Here is a 12604-nt window from a genome sequence, read left to right on the forward strand (position 1 = left end):
AATGTTCATCCATTGACAATGTACAGTTCAAAGAATTGCACAACCTTTACTGCCAGTTCACCACCAGGAAAGAAATACTGCACCAGCACTCCCTAGTCCCTCATCCCTCCCAGTCTTAGGTGACCGCTGATCGACTTTCTTCTCTATAGATTTACCTATTCTGAATATTTCATATAATTGGAAATGTACATGATGTGGACCCTTGGGAGTGTCTTCTTTCATTTAGCATTTTTTTAAGGTTCGTCTGTGTTGTGGCATGTATTGGTTCTTCATTCCTTATTCCAGAATAATATTCATTCTACTACATGAATATACTGTATTTTATTTGTTTATTGATAAACATTTTGTTTCCTGTTTGTTTTTTTTGGGGGGTGTGCACTGGAGATTGAACCCAGGGCTACTTAACCACTGAGCCACATCCCAGCCACTTCTCACTAAGATGCTGAGGCTGAGGCTAGCTTTGAACTTGCAGTCCTCCTGAGCTGCTGAGATTTAGCCATGCGACACCATACCCAGCCCCTATACCTTTTCTTTTTTGCCTGTGATGTATGATGCTGCTGTGAATGTTTTTTAGCCAGTGCTCTTATGGAAATATGGAGAATTGCTTGCGTTTCTCTTAGGTATCTAACTAGGAGTGGAACTGATGGGTCATATGGTTACTTTTTGTTTAACCTTTTGAATAATTACCAGACTGTTTTCCAAAGTGGCTGCCCCATTATACATCCTTACCAGCAGTGTAAGGTTTCTAATTTTTGTATATCTGTACTAACATTTCTTGGATTTTTTTTTTTCTTTTTTGGCAGAGTGCTGACAGTTGCACTCAGGCCCTCACACATGCTAGCGAAGTACTCTGTCGCTGAGCCATATCCACAGCCCCTATACCTTTTCTTATTTTTTGGTGGGTGGGGTCCTGGGGATTAAACTCATGGGCACTTGACCACATCCCCAGCCCTATTTTGTGTTTTATTTAGAGACAGGGTCTCACTGAGTTGTTTGGCGCCTCTCTTTTGCTGAGGCTGGCTGAGCCTCCTGCCTCAGCCTTCCAAGCCGCTGGTATTACAGGTGTGCACCACCATGCCTTGTTCTTTGATCCATTTTCAGTTATTTTTTTTATAGCATGTTACATTTTAGGATCAATTTGTTAAATCTAAGCCAAAAACATTGAAAATGCATAAAGAAAAAAAATAGATATTATTTGACATTACTTTATTTTCAGTCATTTACTTTTTTATACAAATCTATTATTAAGTTTATTTAAAATTATTAGCTAAGTTTAAAAAGTAAACCTTTTTTCTTTTATTTATTTATTTTGTTTTTATTTTTTATTTTTTTGGTGCTTGGGATTGAATTTAGGACCTCGTCGTGCATGTTGGGCAAACGTTTTACCACAGAACAGCACCTTGTTTTCTAGTGTTCTTTTGATAATATCCATCCTAATGAGTGTGAAGCAGTATCTCATTGTGGTTTTGATTTGCACTTCTCTGATTAGTGATTTTGAGCATATTTCCATGTGCCTGTTGGCTGTTTGTACTGCTTTGGAGAGATGACTTTTCAAGTCCTTTGCCATTTTTTAACTGGGTTGCTTTTGTTGTTGTTGAATTGCAGGAGTTCTTCATATAGCATTTTAATAGAAACATGGTTTACTTAACTTTCAAAGAAGTGTCTTACTGAATTGGTTAAACAACCAGATTTCCTGTTTGCTGTAGGTGTTGATTATCCTAGCCTACTTTGTTGAATTTTTATATAGATATTGATTGACTTTTGGTATGATGCTCTATCAGCCTTCCAGTGAGTACATTTAATTTCTTGATTCTGCTATTATTGACCACAAAGCTTCAGTTTTGTATTGCTTATAAAAATTCCATTAGTTCTTGAAGGGGAAGAGTCACCTATTATGTGCTGTGTGTTTTAGGCATGGTGTGTTATTTAATCCTCACAACAACCTGCCAGACGGATATTTGTATTGCAGTTTTTAGATTGGAACACTATATGTTTCCTTCAAGTTCATTATCAATGAACTTGATAATGAACTAACTCTATGACACTCTTATGTAGGCTTGTATCTATGTTTCAAGAGTATGATCATCAGCATTTAGTAGCTATTAAAAGTCTAGTTAGTCCTTTAAATGTTATCTGTATATGACAACAGAGGGCAAACCAAATAAGTGATTACTGAGAACTACCCTGTGATTATCTTAATGCTGGCTTAAAAAAAAAAAAAAGACCTAAAATTAGATGAAAAACAACCCTATTTCATTCCTGGCTTTTAAAAAGCATATAACCACCAAGTTGAGAATTTATTTTCTTTAGTAAGCCATTATCTACTTTTTAGCTTGAATATAAAGCCTCATACACAACATTTTCTTTCAAAATAACTCCTGCATTTGTTTTTAGCAGTCTTTATTTACTTTTGCACTTGTACTAATTATATAAATTAGTGTATGAAAAGCCATTGGTTATCTAAATATGCCAAATTCTAGTTGCAAATGGACATAGAGGAGGCTTTGTATAGAAATGTATTTTGTTGGTGGTGTGTTCTTCCATTGATAGGTATAGGAGGTATAGTTACTCTTCGTGGCGTGACTATCACTGATAATTAATGCCTGTCATTGTGGGTTGCATTTAAAGTACATTTGTCACTTCTTTTAAATAATACTTTCCCTCATCTACAGCTTGGTTTCCTGGAGGTATGGTCCTTGTAGAAACCTGGAATAAATGCTTGCTCCCTTTTTATTGATTAGTATTCAAGGTGATGAACTTGTTTCCATCTTCTTCCAAAGGTCTTCTGTTTTAAAAAGACACCTAGAAGTTCATGAATTTAAACACTTGTGGTGGGTTTGTACATTGCAATTATTATAACTATCGAAACTTAAATTGTCTGGCTTTGGTCAGGGGGCCAGTTGATCTTAAGTTCTTTTGACATGACTGTAGTAGTCTTGAATACCTTGTTATTTGGTATGACTAAGATGTTCCAAGTTCATCTTGAATTTTTCCTTCCCTAAATATGGAAGCACCCATTGCTCTGAGAAACCCTAATTTCTTTAAATGAGAATGTATGTCACACTTCAGTTTGGGGTATCGTGGTGATCATTGCTACTAGGTTGCAAATTTTTTCAGGTCCTTTTAAATGGATGGATCTAAGAGACATATACATACCAAGATACAGTATTTCATGGGTTCATATTAATAGTTTTAATTCAAATCTTATATGGTCTGAAAGTCATGGTTTTTAAAGACGTTGGGATGAAAGGGATTGTAGAAGTAAAGTAAATGATAGTTATGCATTGGTTTTATTCTGTATTACATGCTCAACGCACCTAAATAATTCTACTGATATTACCACTAATGTGATTATTGAGAACATTAGTTTCATTTTGGTTTTTGTTTGGTTTTGGTGTTAGGGATTTAACCAAGGGCCTTGTGGATGCTAGGCAAGAGCTCATTACTATGGAACTGCATCCCCAACCGCAGTTTCTTTTTATATACAGTCTCCTCATTTTTCTCCACTTTTAAAGTAACTGTAACTATCTACTGTGGATCACAAACTCATTTAGATACTGTATTCTGTCCCTCTGAGCCCTCAGTTTTTCCATGTGTACAGGTGACTGTATATTTAATACTCACTACCAGGTCTCATGTCAGTGCCCTAGTGTCCAAAACTTGTCCTCTAGTGGATTCCTCAGAAGGGGCTGGTATGCAGGTAATCCCTGAGGTCGTACCTCTTATCTTTGAATGAAAGTCAGTGAATGTAAAGTTCTTGACTCATACTTTCTTTGTTAAATATGTTTATTTCCTTCTGGTATGTACCTCCTATTGAAAAAGCTGATGCCCTTTTCTTCTAGATGTTCAAAGTGTTCTACTTTACTGGAATGATTTGGTATTTGTCATTCTCATTTTTTAAAATTTCATGAATTACAGCATTCACTATTAATTATTCCCTTAAAACAGGTATGGATGTGGCAATATTTATTGTTTTCTTCTTGAACCTGAATTTTGGGAACCATATATGCTAGATTGTTCCAACACCTCTAGTCCTTATTGTGGGACCCGTGTACTCAGCTGGTATTTGAGAGGACAGAACTCCTCCTCAGTTCAACTGAGGCCCTAAAATTGGCAGCTGTGCTTCTAGTAAACTCTTTTGGCTATTATGAAGTTATCCTGTTCTCAGGTCCACTATATAGGGCCCCACCAAATATTTCTTTTTCTACTCAGACACTGGTATGTAGGCCTTTTGGCTAAAAACCAAAAGGGTTTGTATTCCTGTCTATAGGATCTTTGACAGTAGGTGTTCAGTTTTGCTATATAGTCGTGGTGTCTGTTTTTATGTTTCCCATAAGCTGTAGGCTCATATATTCAGCTACCTATTAAGTATATCCATTCAGAGCTGGGCACTATGGTACAGGCCTGTAATCCCAGTGGCTCAGAAGGCTGAGACAGGAGGATCACAAGTTCAAAGCCAGCCTCAGCCTCAGCAACAGCAAGCAACTCAGTGAGACCCCGTTTCTCAATAAAATACAAAATATGTCTAGGGATGTTGCTCAGTGGTCGAGTGCCCCTGAGTTCAATCCCTGGTACTTCCCTCTTCCAAAAATATACATATACATCTATTCATATGTTATATAGGCTAATTAAACTCAACATCATTGCTACCCAGTGGAAATATAATGCTGACCACCTTTCTGAGAGCTAATTTAAAAAGTAAAAAGTGGATATAGCTTAGTGGTATAGTTTCCTGCCTAGCATGTGCAAGTTCTGGGTTCAGTTTACCACAAAAATACCAAAGAAACACATGAAATTCATTGTAATGCAGGTTGAACATCCCTAATCCAAAAATCCAAAATGCTCCATAACTTGAAACTTTTTGAGTGCTACAAGTGGAAAGATCCACACCATGAAAGTTTATTTCATGCACAAAATTATTAAAATATTATGTAAAAGTTACTGTCGTGCTTTATGTATAAATTGTATATGCTGCATAAGTGAATTTCATGTTTTAGTCTCAGGTATATCCCCTAAGATGTGATGGATGTGCAAATATTCTAAAATGTAAAAAAAAAAAAATTGAAATTTTAAATGCTTCTGGTCCCAGGCATTTTGAATAAAAGATACTAATCCTGTATTATCTTTTATTTAACCCAGTATATCTAAAATATTATATTTTAATGTGAAGCTTATGTAAAATTTATGAGATCTTTTATATTCACTGCTCAAGTCTTTGAAATTCAGTGTGTATTTTAAGCTTCTGTCTTATTTCTGAGTTTCCTATTTCTCTCCTTGAAACTCTCCATGTCAATCAGTTGCTTAGTTCTTCTGTTTTTTAACTTGAGAATTTTTGCAGTTCCATCACTTCTCCAACCTAATCACTGCCCCTGTCTCAGGGCTCACTGTTTCTTGACTGGGTCGTGGCAGTAGCCTCTCAGGTGATCTTGCTGTCACTGCCTTTCCCCTTATAACTTCATCTCCTGCTTTGCACAGATTTATCCCTAACTGGAAAGCGCACTGTACTGCCCGCCCCTCTTATTATCACTTAGTGGTTTCACCACATTTCAATAGATAAGGAAGGTGAACTATGAGGTGCATGTAGATGGTTCTTTGGGAATATACGGAAAAGGAAGTAAATGTCCTTTTCTCATCTCATTATTTTGAAAAGTGCGTGCTTAGTGTCTGTTAAAGTGCACAACAGAAAACATGTAACTGACTTATTAAATATAAATGTAATATGCTGATGGAATATGGCGAGATGAAGTACAAGTTCCTGTGCATTGGCTCTGAAGGGCCTGGCCTTTATCTACCTTTCTTCCTCATCACTAAGTCGTACTTCACATCCAGGTATACTCATCAAACTGTACTGTTTGATGAGATCCTGTAGACTGTTTCACCATTCATGTGTCCAGTGCTGCTAATGACCCTGCCTGATAGCTTTCCTAGCTTCCTTCATGTGACGACTCCTCATTATTTGTGACTCTTCTCCAGCAAGTCACCCTCTTAGGGATCATATTAGATGTTGCTCTTCCTACAGCGTTCCCAAAGTATATTGTGAATAACTGACTTGGCAATTACTTTTTATAAAATTGAAATTATCTGTCATTGTGTGTGTCTGTCTCTCCATCATCCCCCGACTCAGAATGAGGGAGTAGGTCTTGCTTTAGTTTTGTATTTCTGTTTTTTGGCATAGAGTTGATGATACTCAGTAGAACTAAATTGAACCTCCTCCAAATGTTAAAAATTAAGTTATCAAAGTTTAGGCTTTGGCATTGACCAAATTTAATTAAAGACTTAGATCCAATTCCAGTGACTTTCAGTTAAAAGTTGAATAGGGGCTGGGGTATAGTTTCATTGTAGAGCATATAGGTAGCATGTATAGGCCTTGGGGCCAATCCCAGCACCACACACACAAAAAAACAGTTGAATAGATAAATAAACCCAAGAACAGTGATGCTTTTAATTTCAGAAAAACTAATATCCATAATTAAAAATAAGTATTAATGGTTCTATCAGCTCTAAAAAGGCCAGGGTTTTTGTCATTTTTCACTTATTTCCAGTGTCTATAACAGTATCTGGCACGTAGTAGTAATTCATTAATAAATATTCATTGAGTAAATGAATGATATATATACAAAAGCACTATATACTTTATTAGGCTTTTAAGGCAAAAATTAATTTTTAAACATTTCCTATTATCTATTTAAATTTTTACAACTTGAAGCAAATACTAAATTGCTATCCTCCTGCGTTATCTTACAGAGTTTTGTGAAGGAAGTCATTGGTAAGTATGATGAAATATAAATTTTATTTTCATAATTTTTTTCTCTTCTAGTAAACGAAGCAAAAAAGGAGATAAAAATGGAAAAGGCTTGAGACATTTTTCTATGAAAGTATGTGAGAAAGTTCAGCGAAAAGGTACAACATCATATAATGAAGTAGCTGATGAGCTGGTTTCAGAGTTCACCAATTCCAACAACCACTTGGCAGCTGATTCGGTAGGTTGATCATTAACTTGATATGGAGTAACAATGCTACTACAGTTTACTTCTTGGGGTTGTCTGTGTGATAAATTTGAGGAATCATATAAGCTAGAGCATCCTCAATAAGCTAGGAGGTGTTTTTTTCATATTATAGATTGGAGGAGTTTAAAATAAAAATTGGGGGGTTACTAATGGAACAGGCTTTTTTTAAACATGATCTCCTCTTCAGTGACTTCATTTACATTTCTGAACTTTACTGTTTCGTCAGTGTCTAAGTCAATAAGAAAATGTCACTTTTTGTTGGAAAATTCATACATGGACATGCTTATTAACATTCCAGTTCTATAAGAGTGTGTAATAGAAATTACTCCCTTCTCCCACAGTCCCCATTCATAGGTAATATCATTCTTAGTTAATATTCACTGCTTGAATATCTTTCTAGAAATTCTTTTATGAATACATGTGATAAAATTTATTTCCTTTTTGTTTTAAACACAGAAGTGATAATGCTTTGCATGCTGCATTCTTTATTAATGCATGTTAGAGACTGTTCTTGCTGTAGAAATCATTCTCACTTTTTTCAGGCAAAATAAAATTACAGATGGAAATGTACATAGTATACAATTAGATTTTTTTTTCTTACTTTTTGGTAGATAGTTACATACAGTCAAGGTATAGAATTCTTTGAGTTTTGGTAGTTATGTGCACCTGTGAAACCACTACCACAGTCAAGATGCACAACCTCCCCATGACTTCCAAAAGGTTCTTTGAGCCCTTCAGAGCCCGTTCCTTCCTCTGCCTCCCTCCCTAAGCAAGTATTGATCTGCTTTTTATCACTAAAGATAAAAAGTTTACATTTTACTAAATGTAATTATATTATATGTACTCTACACAAATATTAAATAATAATGCTAACTCTAGTCATAGATGTTTAATTCTATATTGTTTGTGTGTTGGCAAGTGAACTTAGGACCTTGTGCGTATTAGGCATGTGCTCTACTACTGAGCTACAGATCTGTAATTCTAAACTCTAATGCAATATGTATAGTATTTCAGCCCTCAAAGAGGATAAATATTTTGAGATAATAGGAACTATAGACTACCTGAATTTTTTAAAAATTAAACATTTCTTCTTGCTTCTTTTTTTGTCTTTTGTGGTTCTGGGTATTAATCCCAGACTTTATACGTGCTAGTCAAGTGCTCTACCATGAACTGATCTCCAACCCTACCTCCCCGCCACCTTTTTTTAAAAAAAAAAAAATTGTTTATTTTTTATGTAGTGGTGGGGATTGAACCCAGATCTTCATGAATGCTAGGCAAGTGCTTTAAAACTGAGCTATCTCCCCAGCCCCTTCAACTCTTTTTAAATTTAATTTTGAGACAAATCTTTACTCAGTTGCTGAGGCTGGCCTTGAACTTGCAATCCTCCTGCCTCAGCTTCCTGTAAGTAGTTGATATTACAGGTGTGCACCACCACACCTGGCTTGCTCTCTTTTCTTAAGAAAATATCAGAAATGGACATTGAATTTAATCAAATTATAGCTTCCTGAGAATTTTAGAATTTTTACATTAATATGCATAAGTGAGGTTTCTGTTTTTGTTTGTTAACTGTCTTTGCAGTCTGGCTTGGTAGTAGTATGCTGGCTTTATAAAATGAATTTAGAGGCCTTCTTTTTGTGTGTACTTCATTACAGGTTTAATAACATTGAATGTCAATTTCAGTTCCCTAAAATTGTACAGATATTACCTGTGAAACCGTCTAATCCTGATGATTTGGTGAGAGGGTATATCTTAGGTAACTTTCTCCATTTATTCTTTGGTAATTACTCATTCTAGAATTTCTGTCTCCAGTAGGTTCAGTTTGGTATTTTCTGAAGATCTTCCATCTCATCCATATTCTCAAAATTATTAGAATTCTTTTTCCAAAAGAACCTTTTCTTGGTTTTGTTTACACCAACCTTCTGATTTGTGTTTCTAGGTTTTTGTTTTGTTTTTGTAGTGCCGGGGATTGAGCCCAGGGTATGCGTGCTAGGCAAACATTCCACTACTGAGTCACATCACATCCCTGGCCCCTTTTGTTGCTTTTTACCCTTGTAGACTATGATGTATACTTTATATAGTTTAATTATTTTTGTTTAGTAATGAAAGTCTTTATGGCTATGACTTTTCCCCTTTAGCATTTTTTTGGTTCTATTCCTTTGATTCTGATTTTTTTTTTTTGGTACCGGGGATTCAACCCAAGGGTGCTTAACCACTGAACCACATCGCTGGCCCTTTTTATTTTTTGAGACAGGGTCTTGCTAACTTGCTTATGGCTTTGATAAATTTCTGTGGCTGGTTTTGAACTTGAAATCCTCCTGCCTCAGCCTCCTGAGCTGCTGAGATTGCAGGCGTGTATCCCCATACCCAGCTGATATATTATTCTTTATATATTCTCTAACTTTAGTTTTAATGTCCTTTTTGACTAAGAACATTGGAGTTTTATAATTTCAGGGGATAGGGATTTTTGTTTATTGCTATAGGTGTTTCCTTTTACTAGAATATGAGTTGAACCTTTTCTGTTTTTGGATTGCATAGATATTTCTTTATAAGCCATTTTATGGTGGGTTTTGTTTCTTTTAATGTTCTCTGTACACTTGAAACAGTGCATCACCTTTTGATCTGAAGTGAAAGCCAAAGTTCTCAGATCTACCAGCCCCACTATGCCTGGCCTCCATTACCTCATTGATCTCAAAGTCTTTTTCGCACTTCCCCAGTTACTACCTCTGGCCACACATTTAGTATACTCCAGCCGTATGCTGCATGAGTATGCCAGAAGATGTCCCTGGTCAGGTCTCCATACTTGATGTTCTCTTTGCCTTTGTGAGCATCCGTCTGGCTTCTCTTTCTCCTCCTTCTGATCTTCACTCAGATGTCACTGCAGAGAAGTATTTCCTCTTAGCCTTTTTCAGCATCTCACATATACATTTTATAATCCACTCCTAGCACCCCAGGATATAAACAAAGGTTGGGTTTTTTCTCTGTTCACTAAGTGTTACTTTTCTGATGATTTGGAAGATTTATACTCTGTAATTCTTTAGTTGGTTATCTTTATAACTTTAAGTAACATACTTAATATTTTATTTTTTATCATCTGTAATAGTACCTGTTGCTGGGCACTGTGGTGCACACCTGTAATCCAGTGACATGGGAGGTCGAGGCAGGAGGATGGCAAGTTCAAAGCCAACCTCAAAAAGGATTGGGAATGGGGTCTAGGGCTGTAACTCAGTGACAAAGCGCTTGCCTAGAAAGTGCAAGGCACTAGTTTCGATCCTTAGCACCACATACAAATAACCAAATAAAATAAAAGCATGTTGTCCGTATACAACTACAAAAAATATTTTTTAAAAAGGATTGGGGATGTGGGAAAGACCCCCCCCCCCCACACACACACACACAAAACACAAACCAAAACAGTAGCTGTTGATTATGGAAGTGTAATAAATTAATATGCTATACTTATCGCCATCTTTCTCTTCTACCACAAGACTTAGATTAGATATATCAGTACTAATTGTTAAAGAAAAATATTGTTATAGTTGTTTTATAACTTCAAATAAATATACTGTGCTGAAAGCTCTATTGTTACATCATTATCTACTTTGAACAGTGCCCATATCCCTTCCAGTATCAAAGAGAAGAAACCAGGAACCCTACCTCACTACCTCCACCTGTTATTTGTTGTTATGTTATTTCTATAATGTCAGGATTTCTCATATTTACATTCAGTTCTATAACCTAAGTTTCCCCTTTATTTTAGATTATTTTAAATTTAGATGATTTCAGTGTTATTCCCCCATTCTGTATTATCATGGCATTTAATTGGCTGGAGTTTGTTCTTAGAAGCTACCTGTCCTCTTGCTCTATAATGTAAGACAACACAATTTCTTCATTGAGAAAGTCTTGCTACAAAAAAAGAAAGCTCATCCAAACTAAGTGTGTTTTATGGTGATTGAAATTATATTGTGGTGCAAGTTCCTATTCTCATTGTAGACTGAAAACAACTTAGTAATCATTACTGCTCCAACTTTATCTAGAACTGAAAACATGCATTTTGTTGTTGTTGCTGATTAAACCCAATGCCTTTGCGTGTTAAGTAAGCACTCTACTACTGAGCTATATCCCAGCCATTTTTTATTTTTTATTTTGAGGCAGGTTCTTACTAAGTTGCTGAAGTTGACTTTTCAGACCTTCTGCTTCAGCCTCTCAAGTAGCTGGAATTATAGACACATATCCTTGATTTTTTTAGTCTAAAATTAAGGCTTATGCTTTATCTCCACTACTCCCTTCTGATATAGCTATTATTATCTTCGTGTGTATTAGTTTTGTGCATATTCTGGACTCTGGGATTTTTTTTTTAATATGGTGAATATTAGTTGAATTTTATTCATGTCTTTACTTTCAGGTTTTTCTTAATTCTGTCCTACATTTCCAAGTTCCCTTAAATGATATATCTTCTACCTGAAGAAATCCTTTTAGTATTTTTTAATGTTGATCTGATGGTAACATAATATTTATAAAATTATTTTATGTTTTATAGTTTAAAAGTATCTTTATTATTTAATTTTGAAGGATATTTTCAATAGGCATAGAATGAATTCAGCACTTCAAAGATATTATGTTTTAATTTAATATATTAACATCACATGATTATACCTTTACCCTTAAAATTTATTGCTCAATAAAAATATTTTTCAGCAGGCTTATGATCAGAAGAACATTAGACGAAGAGTTTATGATGCTTTAAATGTGTTAATGGCAATGAACATAATTTCAAAGGAAAAGAAAGAGATCAAGTGGATTGGCCTGCCTACCAATTCTGCTCAGGAATGTCAAAACCTGGAGGTGAGAAAAACTATTTATGAGTAGTGGTTTGCACTCTATTACATCAGTGGCATTTTAATTTAAAAATATAATCACATAATATTAAGATATTCCCAAATGTTAGCTCATATATGCTATCATTTCTTTTAAAACACTACGTAGAATTTTAGAATTAGTGAAAGCTTTAGAGGTTTAGTCTCTATTTTGTATAAATGATGAAACTGAGAGTCATAAGATTTAAATGACTAGATTTAATTTTTGCTGTTTCCTAGAAAAGATCTTAATTTCACTCGAGTTTAATTCTAAGCACTCTAATAAATTTTAGTTGAATCATATAGTAGAAATGTTATTTTATTTGATGTTTTGATGCAGAATAATGCTATATGGATCCGAAATATGATCAAGCTGTTTATTTCCTGTGTTAATTACACAGTAATCTAAATATAGCTATGAAAGTTAAACTTTTACCTTTGACTGGAATCAGTAACATCAGAATGGCATTTCATTTGTGTCTTTATCAGAATTGGGTGGGATGTTCAGCTTACATGAATTTTTTAGAATGATGTGCACAAAAACCTTTTTAGTTATTTAGTTAACTTTAAACATTATAGAAAATCTTTCCCAAATGAATATGTTCCCTGACACTCTTTCTAAATTTGTTTGACCTAAGTTTTGCTATGGGGCCACAAATGGAGTAAACTGAGGTTAACAGTGGCTTTTGGAGAATAATAAAGGTTGATGCTATGTTTTTTTCTTAGTACCTTGTCCCCCCTGCC

General features: G+C 35.1%; 1 protein-coding gene across 15 annotated transcripts in view; it reads left to right on the forward strand.

Annotated features, from left to right (window-relative positions):
• Positions 1 to 12604, forward strand: part of Tfdp2 (transcription factor Dp-2) — a 161341-nt gene that overhangs the window by 129937 nt on the left and 18800 nt on the right. For 11 of the 15 annotated variants that reach the window (XM_071615588.1, XM_071615589.1, XM_071615592.1 and 8 more), the window contains 2 exons: positions 6818 to 6980; positions 11703 to 11849. In XM_071615588.1, coding sequence (XP_071471689.1) covers positions 6818 to 6980; positions 11703 to 11849 — 310 coding nt within the window. The remainder of the gene's footprint in view (positions 1 to 6817; positions 6981 to 11702; positions 11850 to 12604) is intronic. The other 4 variants (XM_027933597.2, XM_071615591.1, XM_034635743.2 and 1 more) reach the window with 1 other exon arrangement.

Source organism: Marmota flaviventris, chromosome 8 (genome assembly GCF_047511675.1).
Source record: "Marmota flaviventris isolate mMarFla1 chromosome 8, mMarFla1.hap1, whole genome shotgun sequence".
Classification (NCBI taxonomy): Eukaryota; Metazoa; Chordata; class Mammalia; order Rodentia; family Sciuridae; genus Marmota; species Marmota flaviventris.